At 30.5% G+C, this 25,587-nt stretch overlaps 1 protein-coding gene across 1 annotated transcript in view; it reads left to right on the top strand.

Moving 5' to 3' along the window:
• Positions 1 to 25,587, top strand: part of LOC111685426 (glucose-induced degradation protein 4 homolog) — a gene marked incomplete at its 5' end in the record, with an annotated part of 28,799 nt that overhangs the window by 798 nt on the left and 2,414 nt on the right. Inside the window, one exon of the mRNA XM_046946376.1 lies at positions 15,133 to 15,300. Coding sequence (XP_046802332.1) covers positions 15,133 to 15,300 — 168 coding nt within the window. The remainder of the gene's footprint in view (positions 1 to 15,132; positions 15,301 to 25,587) is intronic.

Raw genomic sequence — 25,587 nt, 5'->3', positions numbered from 1 at the left:
GAGGATTCTATCGGTAATATTTTCTTTTAGCTGTCTATAAAGTCCAAACAAACATACAAACACACATTCATTTTTATAAAAATAGATTGAGTATAAAACAAAATATTTAAAAAATATTTGTTTTTCATTTCTTTAAAAAAATATTAAACAGAAATTTATTTCTGAACATAAAATAGACGTTTTGCTTAGATTTTTTGGATTTCGGTTGGTGTTATCAGCATTTTATTGAGTATATGGAACCTGACAGATGATTCAATGTCCCATTTTCAAAAATATCTTAGGTTAAGAGTTATAAACCATAAAAACGATGCATGTCCACGCGGATACCTTAAGGTCCATTGTGATTCACTTTAAGACATGAGGATTCAAAAACAACCAAAAAATACACTGCAAATAAAAAACAGAGAAGGTTAAAAGGATAGATATAATTAACAAGTCTGTATTCCAAAGAATACAGTGGCAAAATATATACTCGATTGACTCCACTTCCTCCTCATCCTCGCATAACCTATAATAATCCGGTGTATTACTGTCCCACTTACTGACTTAGTCAGTAAAAGGGACGCAGTAAGTCTGCGTCTATTTCTATAACTATACTTGTCTTAGGGCGGGTTTCTTACTCCTCAGTTAAACTAGGCTTAACTTTCTGTTAGATTAAACTCCGAACAAATTTAGGCGGACTTTAACCGATGATTGTGTTTTTCAGTTTTAGATTTAAGCTCAGTTAACTTTGTTAGTATTGTCAAATTTTCACTCAAAAACATAAACAATGAACAGCTGTTTTTTGCACACAATACTTTTGTAAAATGGAAACTTTTGGAAAAATGTTAAATAAACGTTTAAAACAATAATATATAAAACAAAACAAATCGAAAAATTGCAATTTACTTAAAATATTAAGTTTTTGTTCTTCCGAAATCATTGTTTTATTGTTTTATTGTTTTTGTTAATTGTGTTTTCCACTTAAACAAAGATAATATATAGCTTTACTGATAATTGAAAAACACGAAACATATATTAAACCAAGTTTAACCAAAGAATGAAAATTATCTTTATCAGAAAAACTCGCCCTTATAAAGTTAAACAGAGAAAAACTGAAAAGAGAAAAACTTTCTAATTGAAAACACACGAAAAATACCGTGAAATGATTCTTAACGGCACGCGCAAATAGCATTCCCCACTTCTTTATTCTGTTTTTAATTTTAATTGGCTTTCTAATCTTTGTTATTCAAATTATTCAATTTAATTTTTTTGCACAAAAAAAAATAAAATAACTTTTATTTGATGTTTTATTTTATATTTAATTTTTTTTGTGACAATTCAAGGCATGTAAAGTTGAGAACGTTTTTTACATAGATAAACATAGATAGGGAACTTGTCAAAATTTTTTTGAAAACATAAAGTAGGCTGTTCACACATATGGGTACTGTGTATTCAACATACCACCTGTTAGATTTCCCCACAGTCAATTGTCAAATTAAATGTAAATAAATTAAATTTATATTTATATTTTTAATTTTGTATAAAATATCAAAATAATGTATGTATGTTTCCGTATTCGTTAGGATTTTAATTTTTTGTCTTGTCCCGGTTATTGCAGTGGTCCCTTCAGGATGGCTGTGGTTTAAACACAAAATTACGGTTTATTTCTATTCTGGATAAGTTCGGTGCTGTTGCCGAAAACAATAACAGATACATAATTGAATATGCTTTACGTGAACACCTGTCGTGTTGGCCTTATAAGACCACTGGGTAAGCTTTTGAGACGACTCACCACCACCACTTTGTGGTCCTTAAACTTTGCTAATGTAGTCGAGCTACCTAATCTCTGACCATTGCTTAACTACAGAGATGCAAAAACATCACTTCAGTATTCAACAACGAATGTGTGATTCGGCAATAGCACTTACAGACGTAATCAGTGGATACACTGTGGTCTAGTATGGACAGAGTAAACCCTAAATATACCCTGACATGGAAGGCAAATTCATTGGTATCACATTTATAAGATACTTTACATACATCACCATTCAACTTTGCACACCGACACACTAATTGAGACCAACATCTGAGTAAGGTCCGTATAACCCTACATCCATCCCGTATGATATACGTTTGACACCAACTCATTTCCAACGCTGTTATCTCAGCTATAACACCGAACTTATCCCGAATTATAGACTTTACCGTGCAACAGTTTTTTGACCAATGTTCTCTTCCTGGGTTTAAACTGCAGCAGTTAGATAAATCTTATGTATTTTATTTTTTCATATCATACTTACAATTACAAAACAAAAGCATATACAAAAATATTAAACAAATATTTTAATAATACATACATATATACTAAAACATTGCAATTAATAAGATATTAAATAGTAATATACATTCAATAGATAAAATATAATACATTGTATTAAGTACTAGTTGAAAAATTTTTAGATATTAAAAAATGTAATAAAGACAGATTTATAGTGGAAATAGTTTAAATATGTCTTAAGAATTAAAAAAGAATATTTTTAGCAATGTTTCAAAGAATTCATCTTGTTTGAAATGCCATAACAAATACTTATGTATAAATATTTGGTACTGTGTACAAAAAAGGTCCGAAAACGTTAAATGTTTCAATGTCTGAATATACAGTAGTCCAATCTTTTTGTCCGTTCGTCCGTGCGTATATTATTGGAAATATAATCTGTAATTTTTGCTGAACAGTAGGTCAGTCCCTAAAATAAAATAAAGTTGTCAAGACGCCCCAAAAATGTGTTTTTTTGTTCAAATTTTAGACCACGATATCTAGAAGCTTAGATGTGATGGAAAAATTCTGATGTAGATTAGGATTCCTATAGAAAAGTATATTTTAGTTTCTAGGTTAAAAATTAGTCTGCCTGTGTAATGATCGTATTTGTTTTACAATAACGCAGGCCGACAAAATTTGAAACCAAGAGACTAAAGTATATTTTTCTAAGTGATTGGGATACGATGAATCCAAATTTGACCTCAGAATTTCACCATTAAATTAGATTGTGACTTGTTAATCTATATGTGAGAAATCTTTAGTACTTTTTTCTTAAATTTGGAACTGCAGCATCTCTATTAAAAAACTTAAGAGCAAAATAAATTCGTGTCCTAATAAAAAGATAAATAAACTCTTCATTGTCCATTTTATCACAACACTTATAATCATTTATATATTTAAGTTGTTCATAAATTAGTTTTGATATTCCAATAACATGGCAGTTTGAATTGAAGTATTTAAAAAACTCGCTATTAAGTTTGTCTACATATTGTACAAAATTTTCTGGTGTTCGAATTAATTTATTTTTGTCAAATTCTTTTTCTTGCGTAAAGGTATATTTATCATAGTAAGTACCGTTATTAAATGTTGGCATTGGGAGTGAACATTGATGCAATCCCCGCAATTTTTTCAAAAGGTATCCACACACATAAACAAATAAATATTCAAATAATTGAATAAGGCTTTCATTATTCAAAAGCCAACCATTAAGATAAGAAAATTTTTACGTAATATCACTTCCGTGGATATCCTTTTTTTAATAAACTTATTTGATTTTCAGAACCGCAAAATAGTTCCTTACCAAATTGAATTTTTGCTGTAGAACTATTGTGTACATCAAAAAGGTTATTAAAAAAAGATAAGAACTCCGATGTATTAGGCATAGTTGGGGCCTTGGATTGGTCAATAAGACCTGAGGAATACAAAGTATTCATACCTTATACTACTGTATTGCTGAACACTTGCGTTGCAAGACGAACCTTCATCTTTAGTAGATTGTGAGGTTTAATGTGCTTGTTCGTTAATTTCGGAGCACACCTAATAGGTAAATTGGAGTCAATTTCATAAAAATATTTAATATCACTCCAATTTACCTTGTAATTTTGATAATACATATTATTTTTGGGGTTCATTAAACAATTTCTCGTACTTTTTATAAGGTGCGGTGAATCATGCATCGCATATATTTTCTGCGAATTTACAAAAAATGGATTTTCAGGTGTAATATTTAATACATTAAATAAATTAGTAAAGTTTGGCCCTTGATCGGATACAAAATAAACTGGTTTTAGTCCAATACTTTGCAATCCCTCAATTACTTCAAACAGATATTTTTAAGGTTTTGAGCACTGCAACTGTTATGAACGAAGTAATAACATATGGGTTGTTTCCATGCCTGTCCGCCTATTCCCTGAGCCATAAACACCATTACGTGTGTTGCAACATTCGCTGTGCGATTACCATTACCAAAATCTTCCAGTCCGATAATTTTGTCTGTCTTTCTGTCATAAAACATGTTAATTTTTAGGGACATTTCGTCACATGAAATTGAAACAAATTTTTGGTCATCGGTCAAGTTTTTCGCTCTAAGAGCTAATAAATTTAAATGGCATTTCTTTAGTCCGGGTGTTTTTGTCCAGTCTGATACAAATTGCGTCAAAGTCCTTTGTTCAGGTAAGTCCAGGTCGATCTTAAGGTACCGATAACACATTGGTGATAAAAAATAAATTCCCAAGGCAATAGTCTTTATTTCGGTACTAAAACGTTTACCGTTTGTACATCTGTCAGCATTTGCTATGGCATTTCTTATAATATTTTTTAAATTCGGGTTTAAATTTTCTATTTGTTTCTCAAAAACATTTTGGTTACTAACTTTTATTTGTTCAATAAGCTGATTCTTTTCTACTTCTAAGTGTTTATTTTTTGAAACCAAATCTTTGTTTCTTAACAAAGTATTTGAATATTTCTCAGTACAGGTACATTGCACTTTTTCTTTAATATTTTCATTTTCTGTTTTTAACAAAGTGTTTTCATATTTAAAATTACTATTATCGAATTCCAATTTTTTTATTTTATTTTCTAACATTTTTATATATGTAGTGTAATCATAATTGCAATTACATTTATTTTGATTATTATTACCACTAAAACTTACATTTTGTAAACAAATATGTTTGGGTGGACTGGAGTTTTGATTGATAGATATATATAGATTAATATTCGAAATTTCATTGGTTGCCAAATTTGTTTTATTGAACGAATCTTGAGTTGATACTACTGTTTCAGGATTTTGATCTTTTTCAGGAATTTGACAATTTTTAGAATTTTGAATATTTTCCAATTTTTTTTTAAGATTAGGTAAATTTTTTTCGGGAATTGCAACCATTTTTAAATTTTTATTGGAGAACATACTCTCAGAAAAATGATTTGAGCACGCATATAATGTTTGAATGGGATCTTCAACTTGCAATAATTGAATCCACATTTTTCGTCTAAAAAATTATGCGCATATTTAAATATAAAATAAGTAATGTTAGTGACTGAAAAGCTTTATAAATGTTTAACAAGTAAATGTGTCATATTCTGGACTATAAATTTGACTAGTCTATAGACTAGACTATAGACTAGACTATAGACTAGACTATAGACTAGACTATAGACTAGACTATAGACTAGACTATAGACTAGACTATAGACTAGACTATAGACTAGACTATAGACTAGACTATAGACTGGACTATAGACTAGACTATAGACCATAGGATAGACTAGACTATAGACCATAGGATAGACTAGACTATAGACCATAGGATAGACTAGACTATAGACCATAGGATAGACTAGTCTATAGACTAGACTATAGACTAGACTATAGACTAGACTATGGACATATACATACAAATGTGTTTGTATATGCACCAAACTATTAAATATAAGGGGACTTACAAATACTAAGCCAAATGAGACAGACAAAAATTTGGACAGACGACAATTGCTGAATCAATAAATAAACAAATGATGCATTAGCAATGTTCTGTTATTTTCTTTGTTGAATCTCTGTATGAATGACAGACAGTCAACCAACGACTACAACTTTTATTTGCCTTATACATACATAAAAGCATATATAAAAAATAATAAATGATATTTTTTTATAAATATTTAAAAATATATCCTAATTTATGGAGAAAAAATACAACAGAAAAGTGTTACTTTTTTCCACTACTTTTTTAACAACCATGAAGGTATTTTGACTGTTGTGAATATTTTCTTTGAATACCAACACTGTTACAAGTTGTTTCACAAACACATATCAACGACTTTTTGACAACAGATTTAGGTCCTTGACAGCAGAGTTTCCGCTCTATATACTCTATGGTTTTTTATTTCTTATTTTATAGAAAAGGTCTTCTTTTTAGTGATATCAAAATCCTTAGAACTATATAAGTTTTGTTCTAATGCACAAATATAAGGATAATTCAATTTTGCAAAAAAGAAATGTAATATGTTTTAAATAACATTGAGTTAAGAATAGTGAGAAATACTTGCTCCCGGCATAAACGTTAACTAACAGAGCAATGTCTGAACCAAATTATAACAAGTAGTCCGATTCTTTGACAGCAGTACTTAACTCTAAGCATGTGTTAGTGAAAAAGTACCTATTCTAAATATGTGTTGGTAACAAAAATGTATATGTATTGGCGCATTCGAAACACACAGGTTAGGTTATGCAGACTACTTACTGACACGAGTAAGTCTTTACTTGGTTCCTATAAGGTCCCTTTGTAACGTCTGTAAAGAGAAGAGATAAGGGAAAAACTTTTGGAAGGGAAAAATAGTGATATAGACAGTTGTGAAGATACAGATATAGAACATAGAATAATAATATAGCATAAAGATGAGATCAAGACTTTGTTTCAAGAAAAAATTATAGTGTGTATTTAGTTACACACCCATTTTGACAATTTCAAGAATGCTAGTATACACCCAGGTTGAACATCTGATAGATCAGATAGATCAGAAAAGTGAGACGAACCCAGCGCCTGATGACGGAACGATTCCAGAGCCGGGCAGTTACACAGAAGATGGGTAATTGTTTCCTCCTCTTCTTCATTTTGACAGCTCCTACAAAAGTCATATGGAATACCAATACGTCTAGCATGGTTTCCGAACTTTGAATGACCGATAAGAACTGATAACAGAGCGCTGAGATATATTCTGTTTAGCCCTAAAATGTAGGATGCTTTGTGAGAATCCATACGAGTAGCCTAGCGATCGAGCAAGTGTGCTCCTGAGACGACCGGCTTGGGCCGGCTGTTTGCGGGTTTTGTTGTTGTTGCTCCAGTCGCTTGCGAATTAGGCAGGCCCGGTGCTATCATCTGCCTAACACGGATGCCAGTAATATTTAATTCACCACAGCCCGGTGTCTCCGCTGTGGGAATAGGGTCTCCGAGTATTATCACGCCCCGAACCGGATACGAGGGGCATTTTCTCTCTTCAGACATCATTAAGCGGGGAGGTTTGCATTTTTTACCTACTGCCAGGACATAAAAACTGCCGTCCCTCTGGGATCAAACATACCACTTGATGGGTTTCGGATTGCACATTTAAGTGCATGAATCTATTAGGGATTCAATCGGACTGCTCTATCGATTGCCCTATCTCAGTGATAGGAAAAACAATCGATAGAGCGGGTACTGACAGACCGCCCAATATGGGAAACAGACATCTGCCAGTTGGGAGGGGTAGTTTTTAGTTTCGCACTCGTCCTATGGCCGGTCTGACAAGGGTGACCCCTTGGAGCCAGCCAGCTTGGGCAGGCTTTTTCCAATACCAAAAATTGAAACTTTGTAAACTAAAATTCAACAACAACAAAAATGAAATGTCAATAATTAGAAAGAAATATTTTTGTCTAGTTTAAGAAAATTAAACAAAATTTTGTGTGAAAAGTAAGATAAAATTATTTTAAAAAATTACAGATTTTTTGTGCACAGCCGTAATTTCGCGTACAGTCTTTAAAAGTGGCCAAAAACAAAGTTGAAACATTTAAGTGTTTTGACAAGTTTAAATTTCTCACAAGAGAGTCGAATTCACACGACACTCGTTGTTCGTGCGTGAAATAAAACGAAAAGTGGTTTTAAAATTTTGTTTAAACAAAAATATTTCTTTATTAAATATTACCTTGTGTTTGTGGATGATTTATACGAAACATATATGCTAGCGATTAAAAAGCTAAATGATATTTTTTTGGCAGAAAGTGGCGAACAATATTTAAGCCGATACCGTTAGCGGTTTTACTCGGTAGAATTTAGAAAAATATCCCCACCCAATGGTGTAAAAAAAGGATGTGTACTAAACCCTAACAAGTATCAAATAATAAAAAAAACGTGAATACACGTACAAAATTAAACGAACTTAAACACTCGTTGAACAAAATAAACAAAATTAAAACTAATCAACACTTAAAACTAAACAGCTATTCAATTAATGCCTATTGCACTATGTATAACAAATGAATGTTAAAGAAAACATAGAATTCCACGAGTGGACAAAAACTCTAATAAGGAGTGAGATCGAAAAATTCTTAACATACATATATGTTTATAAAAAAGAAACCACTAAACTTACAGCTTTATTTTTTTATTTGATTCAAATTATTATTACAATTTACAAAAAAAATATTTTTATAGTTTTAATCACTAGTGATGAAATTTTGAACCCTTCTCGGAAACCCTTCCATTAACGTTTTTATAGTGCTTTCTGTCACTTTGCTCGAACATGTAGTCCATCTCCGTTTAAAATCTACCACACTTTTGGACACCTTTTTTGTACTCTTCAATTCTCTTTTAACAAGAGCCCAATATCTCTCCACTGGCCTTAGCTCCGGGCAGTTTGGAGGATTTGCCTCTCTTGGTACAAATACCACATTATTGTTCTTGTACCACTCAAGGGCTTGTTTACCATAGTGACAGGATGCCAAGTCAGGCCAAAAACAAGTGGACACATTATGAAGCCTTATGAATGGAAGCAGCCTTTTTTGTAAACATTCCTTGATGTAAATTTCGGTATTTATAGAGCCCGTTGTAACAAATGATTGGCTTCTTTTGCCGCAACTGCATATTGCTTGCCATACCAAGAACATTCTGGGAAATTTTGTCTGCTTTTGGGTCCTAAACTTTTCTTCAACATTCCCTCGAGCATCAGCAACATAAAACTTTTGACCTGGAAGTTGCGAAAAATCTGCCAGAACATACGTTTTGTCATCCATTATGCAGCAAGAATACTTTTTTATAAAACTTGACTTCAATTTCCGTGCTCTGTTTTTGGCCTCTAAATTTTTAGCAGCGTTCCTGTCAGGAACTTTTTGAGCCTTGTATGTTTTTAAACCTGCATTAGCTTTAACTTTTCGTACCAAATAGTCCGAGCACTGAGCTAACCGAGCAGCTTTCCTACCGGATGTGTTTGGAGCTCTTTTGAAAATGCGTTCTATTTTTTTGGCTTTAGAAACATCATGTGGACCATTCCTTCTACCTGAACCAGGTTTTCTATCAACTGACAAGTTCTCCCGGTACTGTTTAATAACATTGGAAACAGTTTGACGGCAGACCTTTGTATGCTTGGCCAACTTTTTGTAAGACCAAGTTGGGTTTAGTTGAAAATATTTAATAATTTCAGTACGCACTTTTTTCTGGTCACTCATTTTAATCAGATTAACAAAAAAATTAATATAATTGACATTACACATAATAACTGACATGTTTTTCAAAGGTAACTTGATCAAAAAAAAAAAAATCAAATAATACTTTGGTTGAAAAATGTAATGAAAAACGTGTGTTAAGAATTTTTCGATCTCACTCCTTATAAAGTAAAAATAATAATCATAGTAATATTAAAATCAAAAATAAAATATTGCAGCTAACCCCTATGAGATACCGTCACAGGGTTGGCGAAAAGTCCAGTAGTGTTAGTATCGTTACCGGTGGGCTCATTCAAAACAGCAATCGGAGATAAATACGGGAAGTCAATCCATTTCGTATCCTTTCTGATTCAAATGTCAGATTCATCAATAAGTTGTCATGAAATTCAAGTTTTTCAACAAATCTTCTCTGAAGTGCCAATGTTAAAAGGGATCACGTTTGCATTTTCATATATATAAGTATTGGAAAAACGTTTCGTGAAACTCTCTGAAGTCAATTTGAATAAAAATGCTTGGAAAACCGACGTTGTCAATGTTGATTTTATTGTACGAAATTGTATTTTTGATTACAACCGCAACACCAATTGGTGAGCAATCATATATAAAATCGTAGCCATATAGGGATACATTTGTAGTTTTCTTCAGGTGACATTTTTGTATGAAACCTGTTACTTTTAGACAGAGATGGGGGTAGTGCACTAAATTATTAGTTAAATCAATATTTAACTAACACTAAATATTATTTCAAAAAATATATTTTTTACTAATTTTCTGGAGCTTAGTGGTAGTGAAGCTTATATTTTATATCACTAATATTTTTTAGTGATAATTTTATTTTTTTTAACTATAACTCAATTGAGTGATAGTGTAGAAAAAAGCACTACACTCAAATAGTTAAAAATTTGAACAATCACTAACAAAAGGCTTCAATAATTTTCTTTGCACTATTTTTTTTATAAAAATGAAAAAATTTGTAATTGAATCATTTATTCAATTTTTTAAAAGATACATCTATTAAAACGGAAAATACAGATTTTGTTAGCGATGGCCCTAGCAATGATAGACCCTACATATGCAGTTACCCCAACAACATCTCATGCTTTAAAAAGAAATGGTTGAAACACCTAAATTCCAAAATTTTGCCTCCTTCTGCTCAAGTATAACGATGTTTTCTTTAGCGGAATGGTGAACTCTCCTCGGAAAATTAAATTAATCTGCGTTGCCAAAATGATGTGGTTACTGGATGTTTTTTAGGCAATAGCTTGGAACCTTTGTAAATAATGAACGTTTTACTTATTAATAATATTCGTCCAATAAGTTTTTGGTTGACTTAAACAATTTCTAGACTGTCCTATTAACTTAAACTTTCAAATGAGTGAAACGTTTCTCTGTTGAAAAAAATAATAATGCAGGAATATTTTTTTTTAACTAATAATTTAGTGTAGAAAAAATTATTTCACTAGGCTGTAAAAACAAATATTTTAACTATTTTTAAAATATTTTTAGTTAAAAATTTTAAATATCACTATCACTATTATTGAATGAGGCTTATATTTTTCAATTCATCACTAAACATAAATAAAAGTAGTGAATAATTTTGGACTACCACTAATAATTAGCGATAGTTAAAAATTAGTGCACTACCCCCATCTTTGCTTTTAGAAAGGATTTTCTGTAGTTGAATTCTTCGACTTATATCGACGAGAGATCTGACGTTGAATGAAATAATATTAATGGGATTATGGACCATAAATATTCCTTACTTTATTGAGAAGACGCAAAAAATAGTCTTTGCCTCTGTCTTTGACATTTGTTTATATTCTGAAAGGAACTTATTTATTTCCTCCTCTAATGTTAATTCGTCCGGTTCCAAAAAAGTGGAAGCAAGTTTAATAAACTGATCAATTACGGCAGGAACATTCCTCTAGCAAAAGATTCACCCGGTTTTCTCAGGGAGGAGTTCAAGATTCCGTTGACATTATTTAATGTTAATGGATTTCGACATTCGTTCCATACTTTTTATATTGAGGGCATCCTCGCCAATTTGCTGGATGACCAGTTTCTCCACAGTTTACGAAGCTGGGAACAGAGTTGTCATCACTGTTCTTAGAAATATGGGCCCATTGTTGACATCTATGGCATTGTATTTCGTGATTTTTCCTTTTTGGTTTTTCCCATGTTATTGTTTGGTTTTTTTTTTTGGGTTTTGATTAGGATGGCGGTGCATCAAGCACTCATATTGCCAGGTTATCACACGTTTGTCCAGAGAAAACCCCACCAACCGACCTATACCTTCATATAGGAAGTTGGAGCATCCGGACTTGATTTCATCAAAAGTATTAATGGTCTCCACCAGTATACATTTGAGTTTAAATGGTCTCCACCAGGTTATATCGTGAGTATTTTATGGTCTCCACCAGGTTATATCGTGAGTATTTTATGGTCTCCACCAGTTAAAAACGTTTGAGTATTCTATGGTCTCCACCAATAAAACATAACCTCACTTGAGGTAATACGAAAGCACGAGGTTGATGTAGACAACATATAACTTTGAACAGTTATATGAAGTAATACATTACACCAGTGCGAGCGAGACGCAAAACTGTCGAAAGCCAGGCAACAAACACAAGCCTGAACGCGTTTAAGAAATAATCGCGATGACGCGAGAGTTGTTCCCCAACTCAGACCTGAATTACGACTGATTGTTTGGTTTAACAAATATTTCATGTTAGCAATATCACTTAATTTCTTTCCTGGAGCTAGAGTGACCAGAAACAGATACGTATCAATGTTATTTTTCTTAGAAAATGTAGTTGTAAATTTTGAAACCTTAGATATTACATTATGTACTACCTTATCTAATGCTGCTTTTATATCCTCAGTTTCAGTACCAAAATATAGCCCTCGGAGAACTAACTTTACCTGTTTAAACTCTTTGGGTGTGAAAGAGTATGAGTTTATTTTCTTATCCCTCAATCAGAGTAGGAAGAGCGTTCAAATTGATTTCTCTCTCGAGTGATATTAATTCGAGCGAAATAAATTGTTTACTTTCTTGTGAATTTATCTTTTTAAAACAAATCTCACGAGTGATATTTAAATTTAAAGAGCGGAAAATAAATTTCTCTCATGAAACGAGTACAAGTGAGTATTTCATGAGTTTTATAATATTGTAAATCTTAAGAAAATGAAAATTAACTTTTTTATGTGTGAGTGTGTAAGCATACATGTGCATTTATGTATATGAGTGTGTAAACTTTAAAGAGCTATGTTTGCCTGTAGATGTTCGTAAATTTTTAAAATGTGGTCAATTTCCAGAAATTTCATTTTGATTTTATGGCTTTTTACGATCTTTGTGCACGTGTGCAAATAGAAATATCAATTGTTATTGTAATTGAAGTAAGAAATAGGATATACGATGTGTCAATTAGGTTTTTGTATTAAACAACATTTGTTGATGAATAATATTTTGAATTTTTTGGAATTCCAGTTATTTAACTTGGGTTTTTTTAAATTTTTAGGATTTAATTATTTATTTGTTAAAAGGGCATTTTAATATTAGCATTAATGTAAGATCATAATTGCATGGTCATATTTAAAATAAATATGTAATTTAATAAAATATTTTAGAGTATTTGAATAATAATAATATCAATACTTCGACAGCTATTTAATTATCCCCGTACTCACACAATTATCTCCGTTTCCATACAAAATTCCTACAATAACCCCTTAATATCTTTATTAAATATTGGGCTTCATTTGACCCTATCCCCCATACAAACTCCCCTTCGGAAAATGACTTAAAGATCAAAATTCACTTACAAACACTAATAACACTTTTAAATTCTACATAAATAATATTGTAGAAGACTTAACTCCCTCTACCAACATTTTTAAGGATAGGGCCTTTTTTTGCCCTACTCCCCTTTAAGCCCTCTAAAAAAATCTCTTTTTGCCAAAAAAAGTAAAAATATTCCGAAATAAAGTTAAAAAAATAAACTAAATGCTTTATTTTTTAAATAATCCCCATTTTTAACACACATACTGACTGGTGTAGGGTATCATATGGTCGGCTACGCCCGACTATACATTCATACTTGTTATCTTATGATTATAACATATCGTAACAATCGTAAGCTACAAAATTCGAATTTACTGCTGATTAACCCTAACTCATACACTCACTTTTTTAATTGTAACAACATCCACATACCTATTAATATGGAAACATGCTAATATTATTCCAGTGCCAAAAGCTCATAAAACTTATAGGCTAATTGCATTTTTGCCTTTTATGTCCAAATTATTTAAGAAATGCATCATCCATAACCATATGAGTAGATATATACATACGTATTCCTTGGTCTCAGATAGATAATCGGGATTTAGATCAGGACATAGCTGTATATCTACGTTACTTGATGTTTCTGAAGACTAGCGACCTCAGAGAGATAAACAAAATGTATTACTTCTAATTCTTCTTGACCATTCAAAGGCATTTGTTACAGTTCATCATAAGGTTTTTTTCTTAAATTTTTTTAATTTAATTTTTTACTTAAATTTTTTTAATTTTTCATCAACTGCAATAAAACATATATCCTCATACCTCAGTAATAGAAGTCAATCAGTTTACCATGGCAATAACATCTAAAGACCTAGCGTAATGCCTAGGGGAGTTCCACAGGGCTCAATACTTGGTCCTTTATTGTTCACCATATATGCAAAAGAACTCCCACTGCAGATTAAACACTGTCGAATACAAATGAATGTCAATGATGTGCAACTCTACATCAGAAAATTAATCAAGATCTACACAAAAAAATCCTTATGGGCTTCTGCTTATGGTCTCAGTTTGAATCCAAAAAAATCTATGGTTATGATAATAGGTCATTCAAAACATATACCATATAATGGGTCGAAAATAGACTTTGTGGATTTTGCCAAAAACTTAGGTGCAATATTCAATAGAAAACTCGATTGGTCTGACCATGTAAAAGTTGCTTGCGGTAAAACTTATGCAATGTTACGATATCTTTGAAAATCACAACTCTACTCATTTTCGGTTACTACTTGAGAAAACATATTTATCTTCTAAAGCTGCGATTCATCAAGCAAACGATGATTTAATGTGACTTATAATAATATAGTATGGCATGTTTATGGCATCAAACAATATAGCAATATTTCTTAGTATTCAAAACTAATTGAAACACTACTTTTGAAACTCTCCAGTTTTTACATAAGATTATTTGAACTGTTCAACCCAAAAATTTTTTTGAAATAATTAATATGATCAAACATAAAAAAACATTCTGTGAACAACACTTCTTCATAAATTCAATTCGCCTTTGGAGTCAATTACCCCCTCATATTCAGACTATAAGCAATACAAAACAATTTTAAAATGCTATTTGTTCTTATTACTCTGTATTGCCAGAGCATTTAATGATTTGTATGTATGGAACTTATCTGAATATGTATGCCTTCTCCTACCCAATACTTTAATATAAGATATGATCTTGTTGTCTTCTGGTAAATACAGTTTCAAAATAAACGGTTAACATTATGTTTAGTTTATAAGCATGTACTAAATCATTATATATATGTACATTTGTATGTGTTTTTATTTTTATTTTAGCATATAGATCTGGATAGCTCTTTCTTGTGTGGTTATTTAAAAATAAGCGGTTTAACTTTTGAATTTCCTACATTAACAACGTTCTTTGATGGAGAAATTATATCGCAGAAATATCCTTTTCTGACAAGAAAATGGGATGCTGATGAAGAAACGGATAAAGCGCACTGGGTAACTAATAAAATAAATTACACTATGTTGCAGCAATAAATACCTAGGATGCAGCCGCGAATCCAGTTCGAGTGTTTGGGGGGAAACTTTTGTTTTTTACTTACTTTCTTTTTCCTTTTTTATATATTTTGAATGAAAAATTTTTGGTTTTTTTTTGGGGGGGGAGTGTTATTACCCTTTCCGACCCCCACCCCGTGGAAGTGAAATTATTTTTCTGATTGATGTAGGCAAGTGTACTGCATGTTTATCTTTTTTCCTCTATAATTTGTTTCCGTTCTAATCTTTAGATATAGGATTAGGATTTATCGATTAAGTAATATGAATTTTAGGGACTTCACAATATATATTTTTGTTTCAAATTTAGGTTTTCATTAATTTTCATATTACATAATTTCTTTTTCTGTTGTTTTGTTTGGCAACACTGCGAATAATAAACTAATATAAACTTAAACTAGTCAGTGCAGGCAAACCATGTTTATATACCGTAAGCGGTTTACTCGTTGAAACTAAATAGTTTTCCATCAAAGTTGTAAATTTTGGGATTTACACTTAGAAGAAAATTTACACAAATAATTAATTTATGGTGGATGTTGCCATTTGTACCTTTTATTATTACTAAATATTCCTCCATTCATCTCCAATTTACTTGAAATTAAGTAATTTTGCTTAATTTTATTGTAATTAACTTGAAATCATAACGAACATCCCTATCTTAAGCTTGGTACTCAAATTTTCACGTGAAATTTGTAAAAACTTCATACAAAAAAATTGTAATGAAAATTTTATGGAAAAATTTTGCTGAATTAGTACTCTGTTTGCATTGTTGAAAAACATGTGAAATATTTATAACAAAATTTTTTAATTGCATGAAATAATATAGAATATAGTTAGTTCACGTGAAATTTTAAATAAAAGTTTATTTTGGAGATATTTCATAATTCCGACGCAATTTGCATTCATAAAAAGTTTTTTACAAAAAAAATTATTAAATTTATTTCTTAATTAATTTATTTTTTTTTAATTTAAATTTGTCAAAGAAAACAAGTGATAAAAAAACGACAAATTTTATTAAAACCCTAGATAGATAACACTGATACATTTAAATTTTTTCAAATAAAATTGTAAAAGTTGATAAACATTTTTCACGACTTCAAACAGAGTACCAGCCTTTACTATAAAAAGTATACATTTTTACAAATTTGCATAGAACAACAATTAGGAAAGTATAGTCGGGTATGGCCGACCATATGATACCCTACACCATGAGTATATTTTTACAATTTTTACTTTTATAAAATTTTTATTTTTTGTAAAGAAACTGTTGAATATTACCATAATTCCAAAATATTTAAGCCATTTATTGATAAAAAACTAAAATTTCTAAATGAGGCTTTATATAGATCAAATATGGGCCGATCCTCGGTTAATTTGGGAAAAGGATATATTTCTAAATAACAGTTAGTTTTGTTGAGTTTCATTGCGATACAAATGGTTACAAATCAATTTTAGACGTTTAAGTCATTTTTTGAAGGGGGGTTTGTATGGGGGCTAGGGTCAAATATAGACCGATCCTTACGAAAATCTGCAGTATCATTTACACTTATATAAAACTTATTTGTGCCAATTTTTAGAGAGATAGCAGAATATTTGACGTAATTATAACATAAAAAGTTCAAATCGGGAGGTACGGTTGTATGGGGGCTAGGTGAAATAGTGGACCGATTTCAACCATTTTCAATAGGCTTCGTCCTTGTGCCAAAAAACATGCTTGGTCCAAATTTCATCAAATTATCTTGAAAATTGCGGCCTGTACCTTGCGCACAAGGTTTACATGGACAGCCAGCCAGCCGGACAGACGGACGGACGGACGGACGGACGGACATGTCTTAATCGACTCAAAAAATGATTCTGAATCGATCGGTATACTTTAAGGTGGGTATTGGATCAATATTTTTGTATGTTACAAACATCAGCACAAACGTATAATACCCTCCCCACTATAGTGGTGTAGGGTATAAAAACTAATAAAATTTTAAAAACAACATACAGCACATTTAAAATTGAAATTGTTTCCAAAAAGAATAAATGTAAGAAATGCGATTAATGTGATTATTTAATGCTTAAAAATATAAATTTTATGCCGAAGAACGTTTTTTTCCTTACAAATAAAATTCGTTCAAGTATCAAAAACACCGGTCAGAACAGGTACGTTTTTATTTATAATTTTGAGCCCAAATTACTTAATTTCGACTCGGTCTGGACGGGAAAATAATATTTAACATTTTGTATCCAAAATTTTTAAAAATGTGATACACAATAAAAAATAAAGAACATAAAATTTTGCACTAAAAAGTTAAAAATTTTTGAAACCTGTTAAGCGATTCATAAAAACCCGTTTTTTTTGTTAGACCTGGTAACCGGTCTTAAACGCTATCATCTATCATCATCGCACAGCCTAAACGGCTGAAGCTAAAGAGCTGAAATTTGGACAGGAGGTTGGTCTACCACCAAATAGATCCACTAAATTCGAATGTTTAGGGGGTAAAAACGGGTAAATTCGGTAACCTCATATTTCCTAAACTAGAAAAGATACAAAAATAGTTCATAGCTTATCGTCGTTCATTTAAAAAATAAGCGGACAGGTGTCTGGTACTTTTTTTCAATTTCGGCCCCTTTAGGGAATAAACGGGTAAAAACTGTATTTTGGTACTTTTGTTGCACCCCATGTATGTTTTCAAGCAGTGAACATTCAAACAATATTTTTGACTCCTTCATAACTTGATGAAAAAATAAAAATATAAATTAAGTGCTTTTTGGTTATTCGGATGTTTAAGGGGTGAAAATTGTACCTATTTTTGGTACTTTTTTCATAAAACATTGATTTTGCTTTATTAACTTATACATATAAATACGGGCTATAAATAAACCGGCTCTCACTACGATGTTGCAACATTTTGGAATAGAATTTTTATTTCGTTAATGGGTAGAAAAAAGTACCAAAAGGGGTGAAATGGGACATTTAATTTTATTCAAACACAATGATCCAATTTAGATAAAGCTTTTTGGGTGTAAAAGGGAGACAACTGTATTTATGGTACCTTTTTAGCATATTAAGAAAACTTTTTCGGTTTATTGAATTATTCCCATATATCGAAAGCACTATTTTTCTGGAACAAATGAATGCAAAAACTTTGGTAAAATTTATTCCATTGTTGGTACTATTCCTTCAAATGATACTCTTTGTATATTCTTTAATTTGAACTCATGATTATTAAACATACACAGTCCTCATTGAATAAGATTATTTAATAGACAACTTTTTAGTACTTTTTATCTCATTAATTGTACTTTTATTAATTTTCTAAAATATTCAAACTAGGAACATTAATTTTAAAATGCATGGTCTTGACTGAATAATATTCTGTAAGTGAGGACTATTTGGTACTTTTCTATTCTTCAAGTGGTACGTTTTTATAATGGTTAACCGGAACACACACACTTATTAAATGAGAATTTATTGAGCGAGATTTTTGTACTTTTTCATTTTTCAGATGTTTTTTTTTTAATATTTTTACGATATTGAACATAGATATTGAATAAAAATTTAAAATGTAGGGACCTTAGTGAATGAGAATCTACTGAAAGGGACTTTTGGTACTTTTTCATTCATCAAATTATATTTTTTGAATTGTATATAATATTGAACACAGAAACATAAAATTTTTGATTAAATTATAATCTATAATAGGTATTTTATAGTACTTTTCTTTAAATATTACTTTCGAAATTTTCTATAATGTAAAAGCTTAATGAATGAAACTAAAAATACAAGCTTCTTACTGAATGCGAATATAATATTCACGTGATATTGTACGTATAAACTAAAACATTTAAAATATTGTAATCAATTTTTTTTTTATAAAAGTAAACAAAATTGTGTATATATTTTATTTAAGTTAGGGTAGCGAAGCACCCAGGGTATGCTAGTTATTAATAGTAGGGTACTCTTAAGGTTTGATCTGGATTCAAGTTAATCAATTTTTAGTTTTATAAGCTTAAAAAACGCTCATAGATGTTCATGGTACTATTAAATTTGCTTTCACCCACTTGAAAATCTTTTGGCTCTGCGTCTTCTGATGATTCAAGATCATCTACACATTTATAGAGTTCAATTCTCATTTTCTCCTACTCGAATAGTATGAAAATTAGCCTCAAATAACCGAATCCGAAAGATGAGTAAAAAGTTTGAGAGCTGTTAACTGTATTTTCAAAAAAAGTTGCAGTTTAATCCATGGACAATTCTATACTATTGTAACCTTTCGTAAAAAATTATAAATCCCAGAGAAGTTCAATGTATTAAGTCAATTCCACCGACTGTAGGGTGGAAATCAATTTTAAGTAAAGAAATCCGTGTAAACAAAAAATATTTTTTTAATGTCTAACACTGTTTTAAACTTACTGAACATATAATTAGTTTGTAATTTATATAAAAAGTATGTTTATACTTTTCATAACCACTATGATGAGAAATCGGAATTAAAAGTTACAATAATATTTCAGGCATATTTTGCACCTTTAGTAGCATTTGCTTTTAATAGTTTTTATTATTTTAAAGGCTAATTTTTAAATGGACTTTTATCGGAAAACATTTGTTGAAATAATAGTTATCTTAAAACATACAAATATAAAAAGATAAATATCCTTAAAAGGCAAATTTTCGGTTTTCTTTCATAGACTATTAAATGTCACGTTCGTTACGTTGAAACAGGATTTATCCCGATAACTTTTTAATTGACATTCAGAAGTATTCAAAACTTTGTATCTAAATCAAGTTTAGAATATAGAACTCAATTTAAAAGAAAAAAATAATTCTAAGGGGGGTTATTTTTATAGAATTTCAAAGTCTGTCACATTGCATAAATTTTCTCAAGTGCATCCTTCGAATTGTGAAATATTGTTATTTTAAAAGATGTGATATTTATGCAATTTATTAAATTAAGTGATAGTTATGATTTTTTAGTTGATAAGTGGAAGAAAAAGCACAGAAATTCAACAAATGATATTTTTAAGAAATGTATAGAAAAAAAAGTGATTTTCGGATATCAGCTTTATATGGGCGTTATGACCGATTATTGTATTATCATCAGAAGGGTCAGTAGTTGTACATTTGGAAGTTTTTTGTGTGTTTGTATTATCAGGATGGCGAAATTTTACTTATATATCCAAGTATATGGGTATATCAAATGAGGGCTTTGTATGGAAGCTATGCCTAATCATGGATCAATTATTAAAAAAATTAAGATGAACGATTTTTGTGTATGTCAAAATAATTTGTGTTGAATTTTATGGTGATATAAGCATTATTAAAAGTTTTATGTTAATTAATGTTAATTCTTATATTATTCTTATATGGGAGCTATTTTCAACTAAAATGTTATTAAATAGTCGAAATATTTCTCCGATTCCAAAAACTTTCAACAATGTCCATCCAAAATCAATCTATGGACTAAATAATTTTCAATAATATTGCAAATTTCATCATTGGGAATTTTTGTTACATCACGTTATGTCACATCACGTCACACAACGGCTTGTACACCGACTGTCACGTTCGTCACGATGAAAATGCCCATATACTGCGAGCATAACAGTCTTTGTAACAGTGCTGTTGTTGATAAAAATTTAAATTTTCTATTGTAGATTAGAAGTCTTATATAATGCGAAGTTAACTGTGAACAAGATACTCAAAGTGAACTACAAGTGTTTTTTCGAAAAATAATGCAAATAATTTAATAAATTAATATTTACGCAAAATATGACAAATTGTTAGAAATAGTCCCTAACCAATGAAAAAATTGAAAAATGTGTGTGTGTGCATTATACGGATGGGAATTTTCGTTAAATAAAATAGCTGTAAACTTTCATTTGACGCTCACTATATATACATACATATTAAAACAAATTTACAGGTTTAAAAAATTAAAAAAGAAAGGTATATTATTGCATTATATTGCAATAATGTAATTGTACAATTTTCCAAAAAAGAGGTAAATATTAACCACCAAACAATTACTTTTTTGGAATAATGAAATAATCGGCGGACCAAACATTGGAAATGAAAACACCATAATGACATGTAGTAAAAGGGCAGTTTGTTTTTGGTGGTGTTGAACGGATGTCTGGAAGGTGTTTTACTGTTCATTGATTCCAATAATCTCCAGTATTCATTCCAATAGACCAACAGATTAAAATAGAAGACCTGGTCAACAATAAGGTAGTGGACCACGCAATAGCTTCAAAGGGCAAACAACCAATAGAGAGCGTGGGCGTGTTGTTGATGAAGTTGACATCTCAATAATGTGGTAGCACTTTAAAGATCTTGGTGGAAAATATCCCTCCTCCCTGGGACGGCGCTAAGCTAGAACTGGCGAGAAGAGCTTCTTGAGGTCAAAATGCTGAGCTGGCCGTAAAAAAGTACGTCTTTTACAAGAAAGAAGAACCTGTTTCTAATTTATTTCCAATCGTTGAAAAATAGTACGTCTTTTGAGAGAAAGAAGAACCAGTTTCTAATTTATTTCCAACTACAACCACATCATCAGTACCCATTACGGCTATCATCGCTCTGATGGCTAAAAATAACACAGGTATGATATATATAGCATTAAACCAGGAACCTTACACGATTCGCAACTTTTTTACGCTGATACAGGATCTCGGTCGAGATCCTTATATTACAAGAACTTATGTTTAGATGATGTCGTAATACTTTTAAAGGCAAAGGATCAAAATAACTTTCTTCTCGGTGACAAAGCTAAGTACTTTGGTGTAATCCTCGACCTAAATTAAAATGGAGGATAGGATCAAAAATGCACAACGGTGCTGGGCGATATGTAGGAGACGAACTGGCCAAAATTATATAGATCACGTCATCAATGTATACTGGATACATTGGAAGGTTATACACAATCATCGACGAGCCAGACCACATTTTCGAATGATAGAGTGCAAATAAAAAATGCATATTTATTTGAGTAAAGTTTACGAAAATATTTCTGTATTATTTTCAATTGTGTGAATGTGTTGCGTGTTGTTAAGAAATAAAGTTTACTTGAGAAAATATTGAACTTTTTTATACTCTTTACCTTTGTGATAAGGTGCGTGAAAGGGTTAAGCTATGTCTGTTAGAGAAGCCCAGATATCGGCGAAATCCGAATCTGTTAGACTTGCTTTCGAGAAGATATATTGGGTTTGTGCTGATGTTTGTAACGCACAATAATATTGATCCTATACCCAACTTAAAATATACCAATCGGCTCAGAATCATTTTCTGATAGCCTAGACCCCATAGAACTGAACCCGCCAAATAAGGATTTTAAGTTCATAATTATGTTTAATATACTCATAATTATGTTTAATATACTAGTATTGATGACCCTGAAGGACTTTATAATTATAGGGCCTCATTTGACCCTAGCCCCTCTAAAAAGCCCAAATCAAAATTTTACTTAAATATCCACAGTTTAATTAAACAGTCAATGGCTTTAGTATATCTGAGACAAGGTATTATTCAACTTAAGTGCTTTATTATGAAAACTTAATCACATTTATTCGTATACAGGTGTAGAGTATTCTAACTTGTTTTTTTGTGTCTTTCTAATTTGTTTTTTTGTGTCTTTCTAATTAAGGTTTATTTTAATGCTTAATTTTTAAGTATTTCCATAAATCATAACATAACATAACAATTAAAATTTTCGGATGTACTTTAAAAACATTAACATCATAATTTTTTTCATGTATTCAATTTTTTGTATTTTATGTCAGCTGTTTATAGCTGTCACTTTACGGATTGAATTCTTGTTTCCACAGGTTCATAAGCAACATAACTTCAACGTTAGGGCAAAAATAACGCCTAACAAACCTTATCGTAAGCCAAAAACTAATTAGTTGATACTTCACGGAATGGAACGTAGAGGCTAACTGAGCCTTTAGATGTCTATTGGTTTAATTGCCTTGTGTATTTAGTTTTTGTGTGTTTTATTTCGTTTAGCGTTGTTGTTGTTCCTTTTGTTTTGCTTTTACTACAATAATGATATAGTCGGGACAATTAAATAAATTTAAACTTTATAAATCTAATATGATTTAAATACACTATGGTGAAAGATATATTAGATACCGTACAGCCGAATACAGCACTCTTACTTGTTTAGTTTATTAATGATTTTGTTAGGTTTTTGCTTCTGATTTATATAACGATTTGCTTTATTTTTTACTAAAATACCAAATAAATAATTGTTAAAAAATTTACCTAACAATGAAGAATAAAAGTTTCAAAAAAAAAAAAAATCTATACTGTGTTAATAAAAGGCATAGTAAAAAAAATAAAGGTATAACCGTTCTCTCTTTTCGTATCCATATTAAACTTCTGACCTTTAAGCGATTTATTATTTTATATGCTACCTTATTTACTTTTTTTCAAAATAAAAATATAGAATGGAAAATATTTTTCAAACTAAATTAATTAATCAACATAAAATTCTAATAGCAAAGAAAATAATAAAAAAGTTAAAAGGTCATTGCGGACGGACCTCGCTGGTTTCAAATTTGCTTGTAAGTTGAATGCCATTTTCCCTAAAAACATAATTTCATTACTTCATCTTGTATCCAATTGCAGAAGTTTCTTATGAGTGATGTGTTCTGCTGATATTTTGTTTAAGTTCCAAGATGTGTCCGGTAAGATTGTTCACAGTTCTCACATTTCTCGGATGAACATATCTTGCGCTGTCAAACATGTCCAAGTAAGAAAATTATATGAATCTTCGAACGGAAGTAACGTTCTAAAGAAGATGTCTTCCTCTGTCATTTGTTTGCAAATATTCAACGTAAAGAACTGCAAGAGGTGTTATTTTGGGATTTAATGCCAATAAATCATGGTATTAAGATAAAATTCAACAAGAATAAAAAATGTATTTTTTGGACGTTATTCTTTGTGTGTTATTAATGAAATTTTATATGGCAGTGAATGAAAATATTAGTTATTTATTTTTGTAAAGATATTTTATCTCAAAACATATTATAAACACGTCTTTTTGTTATTTTTTTGTTGAATTAAAAAAAGTATGTAAAATATTTTTTTAATTTTCAATACTAAAATGTAAAGCTTTTCATTTTTCAATTTTAAATAAATAATATGTCAAATATTTGACAAAAATAATATTGGAATAAATAACAAAGACATTAGGGCAGTGTCACACGTTCAATATGTATCGTGATATTTGCTGTATTATGATATGTATTGAACGTGTAATGCAAACCTTCCACGAGGTAATATTTGGTTTTAAATAAAAGAGATCTACGTCTCATAAAATTTGAAACTTTATTTTGTTTTATTTTCATAAAAACTTGGACAAATTGGATTGATGCCAAACATGTAACATGTAATATTGACGGATCGTGTTCCATATCACAGAAAACCCAAATTTTCTGAAATCCAAAATTCGTATCAATATTTATAATGGATCACGTGATAAATATTGAACGTGTAGCATGTTTTGAGATATTGATCCAATACATTTGTAAAATTCGGAAAAATAAATATAATAACACAAATAAAAATGAAATATCGTTTGAAAAGTTGTTAAAAAATATAAAAGAAAATTACTTTTTTTCTAAATTTGTGTTATTTTGGGATTTTCGCGGCATTTGTTTAAACATCCGCAGACCCGTATACCATAAAATATTCCAAATACTGACATAAAAAATATTGAACGTGTAGCATACCCGACGTATTCATCAATCCATTTAAATGCGTCGTGATCCAAATAGATCAATATATATTGAACGTGTGCCAGTACCCTTATAAAGTAATATATTCAAATACATGTATACAAATTTGTTTAAATAAATATTTATTTAAACGAAGTTGAAGTCTTTATAAATATATATTATGTTTAGGGAGCCTGGAAAAATTATTTTGTATTTTATCGGCAAACATATTTTCGATTTTAGTTCTTCACCGGTTTTCAAATTGGATGATGTTTTAACAAAATATTTCATATATAGGACCCGTATTATTTATTAATACATTAGAAAACTATGCCTGTTCACTAGAAAAAGCAACTTTGTTTTTTAAAAACCATTAGCAATTGACTAAGGAGTGAGATCGAAAAATTCTTAACATACATATATGAAGCATGGAGCCGAATAAGGGCGTATAAACCATTTGGGAAATTTTACAGGAGACGATAAAAACATCATAAAACTTTAAAATCGGCATTTTTTCCTACTTTT

The sequence above is a fragment of the Lucilia cuprina genome, chromosome 3, assembly GCF_022045245.1.
Source record: "Lucilia cuprina isolate Lc7/37 chromosome 3, ASM2204524v1, whole genome shotgun sequence".
Lineage (NCBI taxonomy): Eukaryota > Metazoa > Arthropoda > Insecta > Diptera > Calliphoridae > Lucilia > Lucilia cuprina.
The sequence above is the reverse complement of the archived record's forward strand: the minus strand, read 5'-3'. Positions and strand labels throughout refer to the sequence as shown.